This window comes from Mus musculus, chromosome 7 (genome assembly GCF_000001635.26).
Source record: "Mus musculus strain C57BL/6J chromosome 7, GRCm38.p6 C57BL/6J".
NCBI lineage: Eukaryota > Metazoa > Chordata > Mammalia > Rodentia > Muridae > Mus > Mus musculus.
This window is the reverse complement of record NC_000073.6, coordinates 50,859,059-50,881,544: the sequence shown is the minus strand read 5'-3', so window position 1 is coordinate 50,881,544 and position 22,486 is coordinate 50,859,059. Positions and strand designations below refer to the sequence as shown.

The 22,486-nt window shown below is 39.7% G+C and overlaps 1 protein-coding gene across 1 annotated transcript in view; it reads right to left on the bottom strand.

Annotated features, from left to right (window-relative positions):
* Window positions 1–18,255: 18,255 nt before the first annotated feature.
* The window catches only part of Nell1 (NEL-like 1), an 887,940-nt gene continuing 883,709 nt past the window's right edge, over window positions 18,256–22,486 (bottom strand). Inside the window, exon 20 of the mRNA NM_001037906.2 lies at window positions 18,256–18,646. Within this exon, the coding sequence (NP_001032995.1) occupies window positions 18,596–18,646 (51 nt within the window). The 3' untranslated portion in view covers window positions 18,256–18,595. The remainder of the gene's footprint in view (window positions 18,647–22,486) is intronic.

Sequence of the window (22,486 nt, the reverse complement as noted above, 5' to 3'; positions counted from 1 at the left end):
CTGTAATCGGTAAGTACATATTTACTCCTTTGAGCTCTGTAATCAGCAAATACATATTTACTCCTTTACTTTTTATATCTATTGCTTACATAAACATTAGAGAATTTTATTTTAGATTTATTTATTTTACGTATGTCAGTACACTGTCACTGTCTTCAGATGCACCAGTATAGGACATTAGTTTCCATTACAGATGGTCGTAAGCCACCATGTGGTTGCTAGGAATTGAACTCAGGACCTCTGGAAGAGCAGTCAGTGCTATTAACCGCTGAGCCATTTTTCTAGCACTTTATGTGTTCTTAAATATGATTTGTGATAATTTTACTGAGAACCTTTTTTTTTCTGTCTAAGCTCAGGGAGTTATTGAGAGGAGAAACTGAGTAACTGAACCTGAAAGTGAGTTTGAGGCCTTTGAGAGCTGAGGGTTGTCCTGAGGGATAGGGATGCTCATCTCCTCCCTGACGAGAAGTTTCTGCCTCTACTCTCTGTCCAGGAGCCATGCCACAGCCATGTCACAGCACTGGTGTTCGGTTTAGCTTCTTCTTCTTCTTCTTCTTCTTCTTCTTCTTCTTCTTCTTCTTCTTCTTCTTCTTCTTCTTCTTCTTCTTCTTCTTCTTCTCCTTCTCCTCCTCCTCCTCCTCCTCCTCCTCCTCCTCCTCCTCCTCCTCCTCCTCCTCCTCCCAGAATTTTCTCTGTACATGTACCAAGTTTGTAAAATATTTTGTGTTCTTTCTCTCTCTGTAATAAAGTCTGGTTTTTTGTTTGTTTGTTTGTGTGCTTTTTGTTGCTGTTGTTTTAAATGGAGGCAGCTTGTAGTCTTCAATTTTATACAGAAGTCTTCAGTGATCTCATTTTGACCCAAAGTATCTAATTGTGTCTTTTTGGAAACTTCATTGGAAGTCCATACATTATAACAATTTATACAAAAATTAAGTCTTTTAAGAGGGACAGTATGATCTCATTACTTTTTCTCCTTGAGCAACATACAGTTGTAACATAGCATATGTGTTTAGCCTTAAGTGTGGATAAGTTACAAAGTATATATGTGTATGTGTATGTGTGTATGCATGCAGGCCATGAGCTGCTATACACTTTACCCTCTAAGCTAAGTAGCACAAAAATATTTTGGTTTCATTTCAAGTTGTTTTTATTCTAAATTATCTAGATAATTATATCTGGGAAGGATAATTGCATATTCTTATGCCTGCTGTTTGAATATAATGTGAGTTGTTTTGTACTCTGAAAGCAATATGATACTGTCTACAGTTTATGTAATTGTATCCTTGATGCTGTCTTTCTCTGGGGTAGAAAGAAGTAATTATGTGTTTAGTGTTGCCTGAAGACTGTGGGGATTGTAATTGCTGAGGGGTATTTTATGTTTCACCTGCCCCCTTCATTCATCGAGACCACTTTAACAAAGGCTTCATTCTGAACACCTGGGCTTGAATTTTACCATCCATATGGAACACAGTTTCAATGTAAGGGACTCAATAAATCTTAGATGTTTAAGGCTGATTGGGCAGATCCCAGAGACCACTTTGCAGCATCATGAGTGGAAGTACACGCTGGAAACCATTCTAGTGTACCATTTGGGCCAATCTGCTCATCTTTATGGTCTTAAACTTCTTTTTGTCATTTAGCTTCTTTAAAACACTACCAAATATATTATTTGTTCAGAAATTCCCTTTGTTTTGTTTTGTTTTTTGTTTTTTGATTTTTTTGTTTTGTTTGTTTGTTTTTGTTTTTCTTTTTTTTTTTTTTTTTTTTCCATTTTTTATTAGGTATTTAGCTCATTTACATTTCCAATGCTATACCAAAAGTCCCCCTTACCCACCCACCCCCACTCCCCTACCCACCCACTCCCCCCCTTTGGCCCTGGCGTCCCCCTGTACCGGGGCACACAAAGTCTGCGTGTCCAATGGGCCTCTCTTTCCAGTGATGGCCGACTAGGCCATCTTTTGATACATATGCAGCTAGAGTCAAGAGCTCAGGGGTACTGGTTAGTTCATAATGTTGTTCCACCTATAGGGTTGAAGATCCCTTTAGCTCCTTGGGTACTTTCTCTAGCTCCTCCATTGGGAGCCCTGTGATCCATCCATTAGCTGACTGTGAGCATCCACTTCTGTGTTTGCTAGGCCCCGGCATAGTCTCACAAGAGACAGCTACATCTGGGTCCTTTCAGTAAAATCTTGCTAGTGTATGCAATGGTGTCAGCGTTTGGATGCTGATTATGGGGTGGATCCCTGGCTATGGCAGTCTCTACATGGTCCATCCTTTCATCTCAGCTCCATACTTTGTTTCTGTAACTCCTTCCATGGGTGTTTTGTTCCCACTTCTAAGGAGGGGCATAGTGTCCACACTTCAGTCTTCATTTTTCTTGAGTTTCATGTGTTTAGGAAATTGTATCTTATATCGTGGGTATCCTAGGTTTTGGGCTAGTATCCACTTATCAGTGAGTACATATTGTGTGAGTTCCTTTGTGATTGTGTTACCTCACTCAGGATGATGCTCTCCAGGTCCATCCATTTGGCTAGGAATTTCATAAATTCATTCTTTTTAATAGCTGAGTAGTACTCCATTGTGTAGATGTACCACATTTTCTGTATCCATTCCTCTGTTGAGGGGCATCTGGGTTCTTTCCAGTTTCTGGCTATTATAAATAAGGCTGCTATGAACATAGTGGAGCATGTGTCCTTCTTACCAGTTGGGGCTTCTTCTGGATATATGCCCAGGAGAGGTATTGCTGGATCCTCCGGTAGTACTATGTCCAATTTTCTGAGGAACCGCCAGACTGATTTCCAGAGTGGTTGTACAAGCCTGCAATCCCACCAACAATGGAGGAGTGTTCCTCTTTCTCCACATCCACGCCAGCATCTGCTGTCACCTGAATTTTTGATCTTAGCCATTCTCACTGGTGTGAGGTGGAATCTCAGGGTTGTTTTGATTTGCATTTCCCTGATGATTAAGGATGTTGAACATTTTTTCAGGTGCTTCTCTGCCATTCGGTATTCCTCAGGTGAGAATTCTTTGTTCAGTTCTGAGCCCCATTTTTTAAGGGGGTTATTTGATTTTCTGAGGTCCACCTTCTTGAGTTCTTTATATATGTTGGATATTAGTCCCCTATCTGATTTAGGATAGGTAAAGATCCTTTCCCAGTCTGTTGGTGGTCTTTTTGTCTTATAGACAGTGTCTTTTGCCTTGCAGAAACTTTGGAGTTTCATTAGGTCCCATTTGTCAATTCTCGATCTTACAGCACAAGCCATTGCTGTTCTGTTCAGGAATTTTTCCCCTGTGCCCATATCTTCAAGGCTTTTCCCCACTTTCTCCTCTATAAGTTTCAGTGTCTCTGGTTTTATGTGAAGTTCCTTGATCCACTTAGATTTGACCTTAGTACAAGGAGATAAGTATGGATCGATTCCCATTCTTCTACACGATAACAACCAGTTGTGCCAGCACCAATTGTTGAAAATGCTGTCTTTCTTCCACTGGATGGTTTTGGCTCCCTTGTCGAAGATTAAGTGACCATAGGTGTGTGGGTTCATTTCTGGGTCTTCAATTCTATTCCATTGGTCCACTTGTCTGTCTCTATACCAGTACCATGCAGTTTTTATCACAATTGCTCTGTAGTAAAGCTTTAGGTCAGGCATGGTGATTCCACCAGAGGTTCTTTTATCCTTGAGAAGAGTTTTTGCTATCCTCGGTTTTTTGTTATTCCAGATGAATTTGCAAATTGCTCCTTCTAATTCGTTGAAGAATTGAGTTGGAATTTTAATGGGGATTGCATTGAATCTGTAGATTGCTTTTGGCAAGATAGCCATTTTTACAATGTTGGTCCTGCCAATCCATGAGCATGGGAGATCTTTCCATCTTCTGAGATCTTCTTTAATTTCTTTCTTCAGGGACTTGAAGTTTTTATCATACAGATCTTTCACTTCCTTCGTTAGAGTCACGCCGAGATATTTTATATTATTTGTGGCTATTGAGAAGGGTGTTGTTTCCCTAATTTCTTTCTCAGCCTGTTTATTCTTTGTGTAGAGAAAGGCCATTGACTTGTTTGAGTTAATTTTATATCCAGCTACTTCACCGAAGCTGTTTATCAGGTTTAGGAGTTCTCTGTTGGAATTTTTAGGGTCACTTATATATACTATCATATCATCTGCAAAAAGTGATATTTTGACTTCCTCTTTTCCAATTTGTATCCCCTTGATCTCCTTTTGTTGTCGAATTGCTCTGGCTAATACTTCAAGTACTATGTTGAAAAGGTAGGGAGAAAGTGGGCAGCCTTGTCTAGTCCCTGATTTTAGTGGGATTGCTTCCAGCTTCTCTCCATTTACTTTGATGTTGGCTACTGGTTTGCTGTAGATTGCTTTTATCATGTTTAGGTATTGGCCTTGAATTCCTGATCTTTCCAGAACTTTTATCATGAATGGGTGTTGGATCTTGTCAAATGCTTTTTCTGCATCTAACGAGATGATCATGTGGTTTTTGTCTTTGAGTTTGTTTATATAATGGATTACATTGATGGATTTTCGTATATTAAACCATCCCTGCATCCCTGGAATAAAACCTACTTGGTCAGGATGGATGATTGCTTTAATGTGTTCTTGGATTCGGTTAGCGAGAATTTTATTAAGGATTTTTGCATCGATGTTCATAAGAGAAATTGGTCTGAAGTTCTCTATCTTTGTTGGATCTTTCTGTGGTTTAGGTATCAGAGTAATAGTGGCTTCATAAAATGAGTTGGGTAGAATACCTTCTACTTCTATCTTGTGAAAAAGTTTGTGCAGAACTGGAGTTAGATCTTCTTTGAAGGTCTGATAGAACTCTGCACTAAACCCATCTGGTCCTGGGCTTTTTTTGGCTGGGAGACTATTAATAACTGCTTCTATTTCTTTAGGGGATATGGGACTGTTTAGAAGGTCAACTTGATCCTGATTCAACTTTGGTACCTGGTATCTGTCCAGAAATTTGTCCATTTCGTCCAGGTTTTCCAGTTTTGTTGAGTATAGCCTTTTGTAGAAGGATCTGATGGTGTTTTGGATTTCTTCAGGATCTGTTGTTATGTCTCCCTTTTCATTTCTGATTTTGTTAATTAGGATTTTGTCCCTGTGCCCTTTAGTGAGTCTAGCTAAGGGTTTATCTATCTTGTTGATTTTCTCAAAGAACCAACTCCTCGTTTGGTTAATTCTTTGAATAGTTCTTCTTGTTTCCACTTGGTTGATTTCACCCCTGAGTTTGATTATTTCCTGCCGTCTACTCCTCTTGGGTGAATTTGCTTCCTTTTTTTCTAGAGCTTTTAGATGTGTTGTCAAGCTGCTAGTATGTGCTCTCTCCCGTTTTTTCTTGAAGGCACTCATAGCTATGAGTTTCCCTCTTAGAAATGCTTTCATTGTGTCCCAAAGGTTTGGGTACGTTGTGGCTTCATTTTCATTAAACTCTAAAAAGTCTTTAATTTCTTTCTTTATTCCTTCCTTGACCAAGGTATCATTGAGAAGAGTGTTGTTCAGTTTCCATGTGAATGTTGGCTTTCTGTTATTTATTTTGTTATTGAAGATCAGCCTTAGTGCATGGTGATCTGATAGGATACATGGGACAATTTCAATATTTTTGAATCTGTTGAGGCCTGATTTGTGACCTATTATGTGGTCAATTTTGGAGAAGGTACCATGAGGTGCTGAGAAGAAGGTATATCCTTTTGTGTTAGGATAAAATGTTCTGTAGATATCTGTCAGATCCATTTGTTTCATCACTTCTGTTAGTTTCAGTGTGTCCCTGTTTAGTTTCTGTTTCCATGATCTGTCCATTGGTGAAAGTGGTGTGTTGAAGTCTCCCACTATTATTGTGTGAGGCGCAATGTGTGCTTTGAGCTTTACTAAAGTTTCTTTAGTGAATGTGGCTGCTCTTGTATTTGGAGCATAGATATTCAGAATTGAGAGTTCCTCTTGGAGGATTTTACCTTTGATGAGAATGAAGTGTCCCTCCTTGTCTTTTTTGATGACTTTGGGTTGGAAGTCAATCTTATCAGATATTAGGATGGCTACTCCTGCTTGTTTCTTCATACCATTTGCTTGGAAAATTGTTTTCCAGCCTTTCATTCTGAGGTAGTGTCTATCTTTTTCTCTGAGATGAGTTTCCTGTAAGCAGCAAAATGTTGGGTCTTGTTTGTGTAGCCAGTTTGTTAGTCTATGTCTTTTTATTGGCGAGTTGAGACCATTGATGTTAAGAGATATTAAGGAAAAGTAATTGTTGCTTCCTGTTATTTTAGTTGTTAAAGGTGGCATTCTGTTCTTGTGGCTGTCTTCTTTTAGGTTTGTTGAGGGATTACCTTCTTGTTTTTTCTAGGGCGTTGTTCCCGTTCTTGTATTGGTTTTTTTCTGTTATTATCCTTTGAAGGGCTGGATTCGTGGAGAGATAATGCGTGAATTTGGTTTTGTCGTGGAATACTTTGGTTTCTCCCTCTATGATAATTGAGAGTTTGGCTGGGTATAGTAGCCTGGGCTGCAGTTTGTGTTCTCTTAGTGTCTGTATAACATCTGTCCAGGCTCTTCTGGCTTTCATAGTCTCTGGTGAAAAATCTGGTGTAATTCTGATAGGCTTGCCTTTATATGTTACTTGACCTTTTTCCCTTACTGCTTTTAGTATTCTATCTTTATTTAGTGCATTTGATGTTCTGATTATTATGTGTCGGGAGGAATTTCTTTTCTGGTCCAGTCTATTTGGAGTTCTGTAGGCTTCTTGTATGTTCATATGCATCTCATTCTTTAGATTTGGGAAGTTTTCTTCAATAATTTTGTTGAAGATGTTTGCTGGACCTTTGAGTTGAAAATCTTCATTCTCATCCACTCCTATTATCCGTACGTTTGGTCTTCTTATTGTGTCCTGGATTTCCTGGATATTTTGAGTTAGGATCTTTTTGCATTTTCCATTTTCTTTGATTGTTGTGCCGATGTTCTCTATGGAATCTTCTGCACCTGAGATTCTCTCTTCCATCTCTTGTATTCTGTTGCTGATGCTCAAATCTATGGTTCCAGATTTCTTTCCTAGGGTTTCTATCTCTAGTGTTGCCTCGCTTTGAGTTTTCTTTATTGTGTCTACTTCCCTTTTTAGGTCTAGTATGGTTTTGTTCATTTCCATCACCTGTTTGTATGTTTTTTCCTCTTTTTCTGTAAGGACTTCTACCTGTTTGATTGTGTTTTCCTGTTTTTCTTTAAGGACTTGTAACTCTTTAGCAGTGTTCTCCTGTATTTCTTTAAGTGATTTATTAAAGTCCTTCTTGATGTCCTCTACCATCATCATGAGATATGCTTTTAAATCTAGGTCTAGGTTCTCAGGTGTGTTGGGGTTCCCTGGACTGGGCGAAGTGGGTGTGCTGGGTTCTGGTGATGGTGAGTGGTCTTGGTTCCTGTTAGTAAGATTCCTCCGTTTACCTTTCGCCATCTGGTAATCTCTGGAGTTAGTAGTTATAGTTGACTCTGTTTAGAGATTGTTCTTCTGGTGATTCTGTTACCGTCTCTCAGCAGACCTGGGAGACAGATTCTCTCCTCTGAGTTTCAGTGCTCAGAGCACTCTCTGCTGGCAAGCTCTCTTACAGGGAAGGTGCGCAGATATCTTGTATTTGGACCTCCTCCTGGCCGAAGAAGAAGGCCCAAAACAGGACCTTTCTCAGACACTGTGTTGCTTTGGCAGTTCCCAGGTGGTACAGACTCTCACCTAAGCAGACTAAATTCCTAAGTTCCTTGGAGTCCCGGGACCAAGATGGCGACCGCTGCTGCTGTGGCTTAGGCCGCCTCCCCAGCCGGGTGGGCACCTGTCCTCCGGTCCGGAAGGTGGCCGGCTGTCCCCGGCCCACACAGGGTGCTGCCTCAGCGCCTCTGTGCTTCTGCCTGTTCCAGAAGCTGTCAGGTTCTCTGGCGCACCCTCTCACCTGTTCAGACTAATTTCCTAAGTTCGGAGGGTCTCAGACCAAGATGGCGACCGCTGCTGCTGTGGCTTAGGCCGCCTCCCCAGCCGGGCGGGCACCTGTCCTCCGGTCCGGACGGTGGCTCTGTTTTTGTTTTTCAAGACAGGGTTTCTCTGTATAGCTCTGGCTGTCCTAGAACTCACTTTGTAGACCAGGCTGGCCTCGAACTTAGAAATTCACCTGCCTCTGCCTCCCGAGTGCTGGGACTAAAGGCATGTGCCACAACACCCAGCTTCCCTTTGTTTTTCTTTTCTTTTCTTTTTTTTTTTTAATTTCTTTTTCTTATTTTTTTAATTAGGTATTTTCTTCATTTACATTTCCAGTGCTATACCAAAAGTTCCCCATACCCTCTCCCCCACTCCCTTACCCACCCACTCCCACTTCTTGGCCCTGGTGTTCCCCTGTACTGAGGCATATAAAGTTTGCATGACCAATGGGCCTCTCTTTCCAATGATATAGATGACTAGGCCATCTTCTGATACATATGCAGCTAGAGACACGAGCTCTGGGGGGTACTGGCTAGTTCATATTGTTTTTCACCTATAGGGTTGCAGATCCCTTTAGCTCCTTGGGTACTTTCTCTAGCTCCTCCATTGAGGGCCCTGTGATCCATCCAACAGCTGACTGTGAGCATCCACTTCTGTGTTTGCTAGGTTCCGACATAGTCTCATAAGGGACAGCTCTATCTGGGTCCTTTCAGGAAAATCTTGCTAGTGTATGCAATGGTGTCAGCGTTTGGAGGCTGATTATGGGATGGATCCCCGGGTATGGAAGTCTCTAGATGGTCCATCCTTTTGTCTCAGCTCCAAACTTTGTCTATGTAACTCCTTCCATGGGTGTTTTGTTCCCAATTCTAAGAAAGGGCAAAGTGTCCACACTTTGGTCTTTGTTCTTTTTGAGTTTCATGTATTTTGCAAATTGTATCTTAATGCATTAATTTCTGTGCAGCACAGTTACATCTGATGCCCACAGAGTCTGGGAGAGGGCAGTAGATCTCCTTGACCTGGACTTATATCGTTGTGAGCTGCTACCATGAGAGTACTAGGAATGAAACCTGAGTCCTTTGCAGGAGCAGCCAGTGCTCTTCACCACAGAGAAATCTCTTCGGTCTCTGGTTCCAATTCCCTCTATTTTTTTAAAATTTAAAAGGAAGGAGTCCTCATATGGTGGTCAATGGAAAATGTTGATAAACGTGCAGATCTTCCAAGGGAAAAAAATACACAGCCTCTACCTAGCCAATTTATATGATTCCAGTCTCATCCTTTGGCCACTGAATAATCATTTCCAATCATTGCCTGGTTACTCTGTACCTATAATACACCCTTTGTTATAATACATCATTCCACTTCTCCACAGAGAATGTCATTGGAATTTAAGTGCCAACTTGTAAAGGATTTAACTAATTCTTCATTCTTCTACAACACCCCCGTATTCACACACACACACACACACACACACACACACACACACATACACACCTTATACAATGAAATTGTGCATTTGGTCTCTTGGAATCTGAGAACAAAGATGGAGACTTACATTTGCTTGATGGTTCATCAATACTTCTAAAATGCTTTGAACTCTGAAGAAACACCAGTGCAGCTACTTAAATGGCTGCCTAAGAGAAGGAGGCAGTATGGGCAAAGTGGTAGGAAGATCAATAAAATGTATTAAAGGTAGTTTTCCAAGTAACTGTCATTCATGACAAGTATAATTTCCATTATAGGTATGGTCCCCTCCCCCCCAACACTTCTCTCCTCCTCGCTTCCTTCCTCCCTCTCTTCTAATTAAAACTCTTAATTTAGTTAAAATTTTGCTTAACTGAGGATGCATGATAGTAAGACAGCATAGTAATGTATTTACAATCAAATCAGAGATGGGGAGAATGCTATTCAAGTCTACGTCTGTCTGTCCCTACAGCTTGTGTTCTTTCTACCTCATGACATGTCCCCTTTCTCCTATGTGCCAGCCTTGCTGTTCTGTCTCTACAGTAAAAGCGGTTTCATCCATGTGATACACTGTGTGGTTGAACTTGTCTTCTTAGAAATCATCTCCAAGCTCTAAATTCTCCTCTACCCATTCCCAGTGAACATAAAGACTTCAATCCTTGCCATTTCTTTTGGTGTCACTGCTATTTTCAGCCTCCTGTCAATCATCTGGCTGCCTCCTGGCTATAAAGTCTGACCTACAAGTTTCTCCAGGAGTCTGCCCCTCCCTGCAGTCTCAGAGAACACCCAAGAATTAAGTATACCATGTTTCTTGTGGATCCTTTACAATAGCTGCTAGTTTCTTGGTCATTAAGCACTAACAAAATGAATGTCCAGGTTTAAGTTTTTGTTTTGTTTTGTTTTTCAGCAAATGTTCTTTATCAGTGCTGTGTGGTAGGCTGTATCTCTTCACCTCAAACCAATATTTCCTTTTGTGGAATGTCTATAACAATGAATGTTCATCTATAAATCCCTTAGTTCCTAAATAACTATGTCCACAAAATAGTTGTACAGTACACTTGCTATGTGATATCTGGCATAAATATGTACTCAGAGAGATTGAAAGAATAAACGCTAGACTGCAGAAGAAGACAGTTCTTTGAACAAGCCATGGGCAATTACCAACAAAGAGTCTCTCAGGACATATTCTCCAAATCTCATCATCTTTTGAGCCAAACACTCTGATGTCTCATCCATTTTGGGTCTTCCATTCTCTAGTCTCACTTTTGTTATTGGGAATTAGATGAGCCATTCACAAAGGCCAGTCACGCAGTTCTTGCTTTTAATTCCCTCATCTCCACCCTTGAATTTAGTCTTTTTCACAATACATCATTTTTTTTTTCATATCCCAGGCATTTGGCGTTTATTTATTTATTTTTTGATTGTGAAGTGCCAGTGACTTTTTATATTCTTTAAGATTGCTCTGGAAGGCTCTGAGGAAGATAAATCTCCTCACTGAAAAGCAGTGTGGTTGAAACATCTAAAGCCACAACCAAGAGGCAAGTGATGAACAAGCCGCTGCCAGGTACTGGACAGCTGGATGCATTTCACAGCTCACAGTACATCCCTCCTCGTGAGAATAAATGAAGACTCACAGGACTGAGAGAAAGGGGCAGCAGGGAAGCAGGAGACAGCTGGGTGTAATTACCTACCTCACTCAGAATTCAAAAGTGAAAATTAACAGCTGTTGTGTCCTGCAGAGAGGGTGTTCTTCCAGCTTTACACAGTCTGGGTACAGGCTTATTTCATCAAAGGACACATAGCCAAGTCCTGCTGAGATGTCCAGTTCCATTGACCATCTTACATGAGACAGAAGGACTCAGTTCTATAGCCAGTCAAACCCATACAGTCTGACATGAAAGACCCATTCTAATTTCCACTGCTCCTTTGCTCCTCTTTGCTAGTCTCTTCTCTGGCCAGTTTCTTTTAGTCCCCTTGTAGAGTTCAGGAAGAAGCCGCCTTGGTAATGAGGAACTTTGCTTTCCTTTCTTGACCCTTCCTGACTCTTCATTCAGCTTTAGCTGTAGGCATTGTGAAACCTCTGCTTACAGCTGTGTGTCAGAGGAGAGGGTTGTGTCCTGTTTCTCTTATAAGTAAATGCGTGGGTTGCTGCCTTTGGTATTTAGGAGTACAGCAAGTATAAAATCAGGCACTTGTCTCATGCTTACTAAAGTGTCTTCCAGGTACCAATTAGACCTTCATTGTTTCTTCTCTCTAAGGTCCTACAGCACGGAGGTGATGGAAGTGGGGTTACTAGTCTATAGTCTCATCTTTGGATGTAAATATGGCCTCTTTTCTTCAAAATGCATTTTGAGGGTGTATCCTTCCATGAAATGGAGACAAGAATGGATCAATTTCCATGCTATGCTACATAGTGGTTTTAATGTCTCCTGTAGGCCCAAGCATTTAAAGTTAGTTCCCAGATGGTGTTGTTTTGGAGGAGTTTATAAAACCCTTAGGATTGCAGCCTTGTTGAAGGAAGTCACCCCTGTGCTTGGTTTTACAGGTTTAAAGAGTGACTGCCACCCCTCTCTGCTTCTACTGTGTGCATGAATAAATAAGACCAGCCAGCTTCTTGCTTTGGAAGCCGCATTATGCTATCTTTATCATGGCATATTTTATCTCTCTAAAACTATAAGCTAAGTAAATCCTTCCTTAAGCTGTTTTTGGTCATAGTGTTTTATCACAGTAACACAACAGTAATTAATATGGTAATAAATACATTATTTTAAGTGAATGTGCTTAATTGTATAACTAGAACATGGGTATTGGTATATCATGACATAAGCTATCCTTGAGAAGTACGTTCTTATTTTTGAAGGGTAAAAAGAATTGCTGAAAAGGAATAGCCGCAGACTGAGAGGAAAAAACACCACCATGGTATTGAACTTTTATTTGTGAATTCTGCCAAGCTGGGTAAAACTTGAATTTGCCTTAGAGGTGAATTCTTCAGCTTTTCAGGACTGATTAACATTCCAAATAAATATCTGATTGATTATATGTCAGCTTAATGCTCAGAAAATTTTAAAGAAAAGGAGCACTTAGCTTAAGTTGCTACTTCTGGTATGTTTTTCTACTCCATCACTGGCACACAGTGAGTGGGTGGCACTGCTACTGACCAAAGTATCTTAATGATCAATAAGGTAACAGTTGGCAGAATGTTAGCTTGTACCTTTGTGTCTACATGGTAATATCAACACTGGGAAGGGTGGTGACATCTGTAACAGTTCCCCTAGTTGATTAAAGCAATTCTGTGTTCTCTGTGTTCTCGGACTCATGACTAATGCTATTAGATATCATAACTGTTATAAAATATACAGCTCTATACAACACCATTGGAAAGACCTAAGATGTTAATGGAAAGTACTAGAGAGACAAAATACAGTTTCAAAGATCAAAGTTGTGATGTTTTTCTCTTGCACATTTTAGGACAGGCTGGTTTGTGTCCATCTGAGGAAGTACTGTGTAGAAGTTAAGTTCTAAAGAAAATGCAATGAATCTTGTACTCATTATGTATGTAGTGGGTGTTGTATGATTATAGAGCAGTGATGACACACAGGTTAACTAAAAGCTAAGAAGTGCATAAGTGGGTGAGTAGATAAAAAGTCGAGTATGAGTATGGTGTTCAGTCATTTAATATCTTCCATTGATCCCAGAATGAAACCTGCCTATGGCCATCACTAATTTCTTGCTCCAGGATTCTCCTCTCTCTCCTCCCCTCCCCTCCCCTCCCCTCCCCTCCCCTCCCCTCCCCTCCCCTCCCCTTCCCTCCTCTCCTCTCCTCCCCCTTCCCCTCCCCTCTCCTCCCCTCCCCTCCCCTCCTCTCCTCTCCTCCTTTTCTCCTCTCCTGCACTCCCTTGTCCTCCTCTCTCTGTCCTCCGCTGTTCTCTCCTCTCCTGCCCTCTCCTCCCCGGCTCTCCCCTCTCCTGCCCTCCCCTACCATGTCATCCCCTCCCCTCCCATCCCCTGTTCTCCCCTCTTGTCCTCCCCTCCTCTTCCCTTCTTTTCCTTTCTTCTCCTCTCCCTTTCCCTTACCGCCCCTCATTCTCACCCCTCTACTATTCTTTCCTTTCCCCTCCCATTCCCTCTTCTTCTCTCAACTCATCTCCTTTTTATACCACACTCTTTTCTCTTTATTTACTGGCCTTTATTTATTTATTTGGCTTCACTTAATGATCCCCAGAAAACCAACCCAGCTTCCATTTTACATGTCTGTGCACATGTGTCCTTCTTGGAAAGATTTCTGCCCAGGCTCTTCTTCATTCCAACACTCTGGCTATCTTTCTCCTATCTAAAGTGTGCTTCCAGTTTCCTCCCATTCACCACTGTGTCCTTTCCTCTCTTATACTTGTACAGCTTATTGTTTTGCTGTACAAGTCTTTGCTTTCTAGTTTCTGTCTTTTATACAGAAGCTACTAATGCCTTGGGCATAGAGAACAATTTTGCTGCATTCCTGTCTGCATCTGGAGAGTCTATCACACTGTCTCTGAAGTAAGGAAAGAATAACAATGAACCCAGAAAAGAGGCTGTGTTGGGGACTGCCTCTCAGTGCCAGAGGTCACTGTAGTCTGAGTGTACTTGGTATCTGTGTGTGTGCATGTGTACTTGTGTGTCTTAATCTTGCAGGAGCTGCTGTTTCTATAGATTGCTTTATTCTTCCTCGGTCATTTTCCTAAGAAACTCTGAGTTACAGTGCTTGTGTAAAGGGCTCTTTGTTCTCATGGGTTTTGATATAGACCTAGTCTTACAATCTGGAGGTTTCACAGAACCAGTATCAGAATTTTCATGAAACTACAGCACAGTCAGGAAAGATGTGAAACCTAGCAGCCTATGCAGCTTCAACTCAGGCAAGGTTTCTTTACTGTCATCCCAGAAGGAGAAAAAAAAAATGTGGCGATTCATGAGAACCCAGGGGAGGATGCGACAGAGAAGAACCAGTTCTAGGTCTACAATCAATCAGCTGTGAGCTCTGGGCAAGACACAAAATCACTCTGAGCTCTGGCTTCTTTGTAAAAGAAAAGGGAAAGACACAGGACCATGGCCTTTAAGCTCTGCCCCTTTAAGCTCTGCCCCTTTAAGCTCTGTGTGCAGGCGTGGGAAGGGGCTCAGCGTGTCCAGCCTGTTCCAACCACAGAGACCCTGCTTTTATCCACTTTCAGAATTGGGGCACTGAATAAATTTTGCTAAGACAGGTCTTATTATTAGAGAAAATTTAAAAGCATGAGATTAATGTTTTTCCACCAATACCTTGTGACTGTTTTATGTTACAAAAAAATCAATTCTGTATTGACTTAATTGAAAACCCATTGTATGCAAACTACTATAGTGGATGTCAGAAGATGTCAGCTGCATACATATTATATCGTCTAATGTACATCTTACTGCAAACGTAATAATACAAGGAAGGCAGGTAATAAAATCTATAGCAGTGATTTAAGCACAGATGGGGAATGTCAGAGGAAGTATTCCAAGAATATACATGCATATGTATAATATACATGTGTGTGTTTATATTGTATATGAATATATAAGAACAATTTTTATATTTCTATAGGCATGTATTATAGGTTATACATGAATCCCATGTCATGTGCATCTAGTATAAAACAAATACATGGTATATACATATATATGCACATTGATATGTAGCCTAGAAGCAAAGAATGAAGAAAAATTAGCTTTTGATTGATACATGTTAATTAGGTTCCCAGAACTGTTGCCTATTCTCACACTGTACTCTCTATGACAATGTTGTCAGGCCAGTGACAGTAGGAGGGAGAGCATCATCTTGGGATTACATTTCTTGCCAATTGACCATGTCTATCTCCTAAGAAGATCGAGTCATCAAATGTTACTCTTAACTTGTCATTAAGTAGCTACCATTTTTCTCTTGCAAACTTCAGAGTGGTAGCATGGCACTGACTTTAGTGACTGTATTGTACCTATTTGTTTTTATGATGTTGGGGATGGAAGCAAGGGTTGTACATATACTACCAAGTGCTATACCACTGAGCCACACGCACAGCCTCCAGACCAATGCAATTTGATCATGTTTATTCCTTCTCTCCCAACTCTGCTAAGTTCCACCCTCCCTTCCCTTGTCATCCAACTTTGTGTCTTTTTAAAAATTTACAAGTCAAGGAAATGGTCCATTTCTATATGAAGAATATTTGAATATGATCCTGTCTGATCATCTAGTATTACATAATGCTCACTCATGGAACTCATCTAGGTGTATAGAATGGTTACTTCTAAAAGTCATTTTAGTTTCCCCAGTAGAGCATAGAGAACATACTTGAAGATGAAGTATGTTTTATATTAATTTTGTTATTGTTGCTGTTGCTGCTGTTATATGAATGCCTCTCTATGTTTCCCAGGATAGATTGAAATCATGAAGCCAAGGGATTCCCTGTTCTACTTCCACCTCCACCCTCCAATACCAATGTCTGGAACTACAAGCACATGCCACCTTATCTGGATCAATGTTTTTGTTTTTGTTTTTGTTTTTTCAAAAACAAGCTTTACTTTAACAAAAACATTTTAACACTTTCCATTCAAAACCTACTGGACAAACACAACATTCTGAGGTCTGACACAGCTGTGTCCTGTTGAGTGCTGTGGGTGCAGCACTAGGTCTGTGGCACTGGGTCACAGTCCAGCTGGACACCATGGATATACCTCAAATTTCTGGACTCAGTCTATAGGACTCTGTTTAGCCCATGTTTGGTTTAAGGGTTGGCTTTAACAGTGCTCAATACCACATACCAGCAGCTCTTAGCGTAGCTGAGGGAAGGACTAACAGCAGACCAACTTGGTAAAATGAATACACCTTACTACATCTAGAAGCTTAAATAACATTTATCCCATCAGTCAGCCATATCTAACAAGTTCAATTTAAACAAAATGGATCAATGTGTTTTTAACAATTAAATGCCACCCAGTGTATTATATGATGTATATTCCATATTGATAGAGACTACCATGGTTTAAAATTATCCAGATTAAACTCACTCCATTAGGTTTCAAGAAGAAAAGAAAATATTGAGTCTAAGGATGGCATTTGTAAAAATAAGTACTTTGCCCTATCGATTTTCATTGTACTTCAGCTAAAAACCAATACACTGGAATTCAAATAAAATTGTGGCATTTTGATAATGTCTTGGAGAAACAGTTCTAAGACATACATATGTACTTTCTCTGTGGCAGAGGTCAGCAGACTTTCTACAGAGGAGGAAAAGAATAGTGTTAACTTTGAGAGTCTCTTAGCCTTTGTGGGAACTCCCAGACTTGCCTTCAGGACATGTAAGTGTGGGGCAGGTGCTAATCGAACAGGAGGACGCTGTTTCACGCAGAGATCTGTAGATGCAGTTGCAAGTCCTGTAAATGTCTTTGTTTTTATAACATTGGAAAGGCTTCTCTTTAATTGAGTTGTCATAAATGCTTTCAAAGGGTAATTTTCAATTCTTTACCCCAGGGTTACATGTAAGGAATTGAGATAAAATATGATGTGCTGTAATTTATCACATTGCATCGGGCTTTGCCAAGTGTTATATTCAATTTGTTGTCATTGTGATTCATCACATAGAGTCGGTTTCATGTAGAGCACTCCATTTTCCCAAAAAATATTGGCTATTATCTCTGTTGGAAAAAATACTAGTGAATGATAGTGTTTGGAACTTATAATTTTAAATTAATAATGTTAGTATTTAGAATTTAAACATTACTTGTAGCATTGCTGGTGTAACAAGTTAGGACTTTGTGATATGGGAGCACTGAGGAGCAGTCCAGGGACTAACTTAATTCAGGGCAATGCATGATCTTCTTAAAAGTACCACCTAAGGTTTGATGCTCAACTCTGATGAAATGTAATCATTTGTATAACCTAATAACTGCTGATCCTTAAAAATATAGCATTGTTTGGGGCTGGAAAACTGTCTCATCTGTTAAGAGCATTTGCTGTTCTTGCAGAGATCTGGCTTCTATTCCCAGCACCCATGTGGCAGTTAACCAACATCTGTAACTTCAGTTCTAGGGGCAGGGTACCTTCTTCTGATCACCACAGGCACCACACACACACACATGGTGCACAGACATACATGCAGGTAAAAGATTCATATACTTTAAATAAAATGAATTGATCAATCAGTCAGTAAATCAGCAAGCAGGGAGCAGCTGACGTGGGAGCAATCACCAAGCCAAACTTGTCTTAAAGGCTTTCCCCCTTTATCCATAGAGCAATGTCCTTAGAGGAACAGCACTGCGCAGGAATCAGAAACCTTAACTGTCAGGTGCAAAGGACATAAACCAAATACTCTGAAAAGAATAAAAATAAAAAAAATGGCCAAACAGGTTTATATAATATGTGGGAGACTTGTATAATTTCACTTTATTAAGCACTATTAAAGTGATTTGCTGGTTTTGAGCATTATGTAAAGCTGATATAAACATAAATTGGTGTCCAATGCCAAGAAGTGCTTTTAATATCACTGTTTGGACATTGTGAGTAAATGTGTCACTTCATTTATTTTTGCAACAGGGAGGAGATAGTACTTTTTGAAATGATGTTTAATGATGTCTGGCATCCTTTCCCCTTTAGTGTATCATAATTGCCCTAAGCAGTTTTTAGCTGAGTGAGTGGGCATCTGTGTTCAACAGTTTGAAACAGAAAGATGCTGTGGACAGATGCTACACATCTCCATCAACACGTCCCTCAGGAACCGCCATTCTGTGTGCAGCGGATGAGATAGAAGTCACAACAGGCAACTTTATTTTTAGAATTTGATCCAAAAATCAAGAAAAATAAATAAATGGTGCCAAGTCTCTATTATGTTGGTACACAAAATAAACAAAAGGTACTTTAACATTTATCATGGAATCCTTTAAATGTATCTGTAAATGATCTGACAAGGGAAATGTGATTTACAGCACGGAGACTCAACAACCATCGACCGAAATACACGGTACTGCAGGCATCTAGACTAGGTCAGCAAGGATGAGCAAAGTGGTAAAGGCAACCCAAACGCCTTCCTCTGATGGAGACTTTGGTAATTGACTGTGGTTAAAAAGAAAAAGAAATCAGCCCCTCCTCTTCCTCAGGTTGGATGGTCATTTTGTCCATTTTCTCATGTGATGAGTCCATTTAAAATCTTCAGTTATTCTCAAGACACACCAGATCCACAGAGCAGCAGACTCTCCCATTCTGTACAAAAAAGAACACAGGGGTCAGCTCCTGAAACAGAAGACTCACTGGTGAGCAGTATGAAATCCATGTCTAAAACAGTGGAACAGAGAATATGCTTCAAAAAATAGCAAGAGGATGACTAGTTTTGAAAAGCAAGCAAGCCGGGCAGTGGTGGCACACGCCTTTAATTCCAGCACTTGGGAGGCAGAGACAGGCAGATTTCTGAGTTCGAGGCCAGCCTGGTCTACAAAGTGAGTTCCAGGACAGCCAGGGTTATACAGAAAAACCCTGTCTCGAAAAAAAAAAATCAACCCCCACCCCCACCCCCCAAAAAAGAAAAGCAAGCAAGCATGGGATGATCTTTCAGGTCATCCTTGACTGAGGCTTTGCTAACAAGTCAGTTTCATGTCCTGCCTGCATTCAATCTATGCTCTGGATACACTCCAACCATCCGAACTGTCACCATTTATTGGCTAACTTTATTTCCATGAAGCATTTCAGAAATATAAATGGCTAAAAAGGAACAACTCCCGTTTCAAAAAAACTAATTGAAAGTATCAGTAAGATTTGAAGGCAAATCCAAACTAGATTCTAGGAAGGGATTTACATCAAGGAGAAATATGAGCATTCACCAGATCAAGAATAGGAAGGAAGAGTAAGCATTTAGGTGAATAAATTCTCAAAAGTTGATTAAAATTCCATTTCATAAATTAGTGTAAATGTACCTTTATAACTGCATTGAATGAATCTCAAGTCTGACATTTAAAAAGGGATTGTATGCTCTCTGCCTCACCTTCAGCAAATCACACAACACGGATCTTCTCCAACCTTTCTTCTTCTATACTCATCCCAACCCCCTAAGCTCCTAACTGCAGCATGCATTCTCTGCTAATCTACCAGCCATGCCTGCCAGGAAATTAGCTGAGCTAACTGCAGATCTCTATTTCTCCCTTCTCTTTTGAAAATTCAATCCTCTAGTCTCCTCCTGAGCTGTGTGGCAGAAACCTAACCTGCTGTAGCCTCGCCTTCCTCTCTGCCATCCCCATCCTGTACACAGCAGATCATGCAGATCTTCTTCCCCAACCTTTGTTCCTATTCACCTTTTGTCCCAGCCCCCACCTCCCGCTGGCAGTCTCTGACAACCTGCAGGTCAACTCCTCCAGTGGACATATTTGGCAGTATCCAAGTAGCATTTCCTATCAGTTTACAGTACCACACCCTCCTAAGAACCAGAAAGACAACATAAACCAAGGACCCAAACACTTATTCAACAAAGACAAGACCAGATATCGGCACTTAAATTTACAATCATCCCAAACCCAGATGCTTAGATGTCAGCACAGTATCAAACTCAGTAGTCCCTAGTAGACACAGTAACCAAAGAAATGCCATATACCAAACACAAAACTTAAAATAGAGTTCATGAACATGATAGAATTTCTAAACAAGGAAATAAATATTCCCATAAAAGATCTATAGAAACACAAACAAATGGTAGAAGGAAATGAATAAAAGCGTTCCAGACCTAAAAGTGATGTTGAATCAACTTAATAAGCACAAACTCAGGGAAATATGAAAATGAAAACCTTAGGAAATCTATTGGAACCTCAGAGGTAAACCTCACCAACAGGATCTGAGACGGAAGAGAGAACCGCAAGCATTGAAGATAAAAGAAAAAAAAAATCCAGGAAGAAAACATTCCACAAATCTGAAACACTGTGAAATGACCAAATCTAAGAATAATGGCAATAAAGGAAAACAAAACAAGGTCAAAGGCAAATAAAATACTTACAACAAAATCACTGAAGAAAATTTCCCTAACCTAAAGAATGATGTGCCAATCAAGGTAGAGAAAGCATACAGAATACCAAATAAACTGGACCAGAAAAGAAATTCCCCTTGGAACATAATAACCAAAAACCTGAATGTACAGATAAAGAAAAGATATTAAAAGCTGCATGGGGAAAAGACACATAAAGGCATACAAAGGCACACCTACTAGAAAAGCACCTAACTTCTTAACTGAAACTCTAAAAGTCACAAGAACCTTCTCCAAACTTTGCGAGACAGAGATGCCTGCCCAGACTACTATACTCAGCAAAACCTTCAATCACAATAGAAGTAAAAAGATATTCCGAATTCTATCTGACCGTCATGGATTCTAGCAACAACAAAAAAGCTTACAATCTAATGGAAACTGGAAAATTCATCACTGACTTAACAATATGGGTCAAAACAAAAATTAGAAAAAAATTTTATAATTGAATGAAAACAAAATACATCATACCCAAACTTATATGGGCATAATGAAGGCAATTCTAGGAGTAAAGTTCATAGCACTAAGTGCCTAAAAAAAAAAAAAAAAAAAAAAAAAGCACAAGTAAATAAATTTTTAAAAATAGCAAAAAATGAGATATCACATACTAGTAACTTAGCATACCTGGAAGCTCTAAGAAAAAAATAATAAGAAGAAAAAGATAAAATCACAACCGAAAAGAGTAGAGGACAAGAAATAATCAAACTCAGGGCTGAACAAAAAATAAAATAGTAATAAAAAACTGTACAAAAAAATCAATAAAGCAAAGTTGGTTATAAGAGAAATATCAATAAGATTGACTAAAAGATAGAGCCAAATTAACTAAAAGATAGCGCGATTCAAAATAATAAAATTTCAATTGCAATGTGGTTCATACCAACAGATACCAAAGAAATCCAGAGAGTCATAAGAACGTACTTTAATAACTGTATTCCACCAAATTGGAAAAATCTGAAATAAATGGATAATATTCTCAATATATACAACCTACTAAAGCTGAATCAAGATCAGATAAGCAATCTAAACAGATATATAATTCCTCATAAAATAGAAGCAGTAATTAAATATCTCTTATCCCCCCAAAAGTCCAGGGCCAGATGATACTGGACAAACTGATTGGCAGCATCTAAAACAATACAAATGGATCAATACTTATCACCCTGCACAAAACTCAATTCCAAATAATCAAATGCTTCAAAGCAAATCTATATACACTGAACCTGATAGATGAGAAACTGGGGAATAACCTTGAACTAATAGCAGCTGTCTATGGAATGGGAAAAGGTTTTGTTTTTTGTTTTTTGTTTTTTTGTTTTCTAACTCCACATCTACTATTCTGTTGAGATTTGGTCTGTTGCTGTGCGTTGTAATGCTAAATTCTGTACCTGAAAGGAAGGACAAGGCCTGGAAAGTGAATTTCCACATTTACAAGCTTTTGCTGTGCAAACCTTGTTCCTTGATTTAAAACTATTGGTTTAATAAAATTGGCTACAGCCAAATACTGGAGGGATTAGAGGTAGGTGGGATTTGACCTGGCTGGGGCATGGAAAAGAGAAAGCAGAGAGGAGAGACAAAGTGAAGAAGGAGGAAGAACTGAGAGAGGGAGGAAGCTGCCATGAGGAGAGAGGAACAGCAAGTGTCTGAGATACACCACTGGGGAGGCAGCCAAGTCAGCAGTTAGAACAGTAGATTTGAGGCTACCCCCCAGTAACTGTGAAAGCCAAATAAAATGAACATAATCTCATTTATTATATATATGCTAGGTGGGGATAAGCTTAAATTGGTTAAACTACAATATCTTCAAAATACATAAAGAATTCAAGAAACTAGATATGAAAATGAAACCATACAATCTAATTTTAAAAATTGGATACAGATCTAAACAAATTCTTATTAGAGGAAATTCAAATGACTGGGAAATGTTCAAAACCTTTAGCAATCATGGAAATGCAAATTAAAACTTTTTTTGAGATAACATCTTATACCTGTCGGGCCAATAATGTAGGTGACAGTTCAGACTGGTACAGATGTGGACTAAAGGG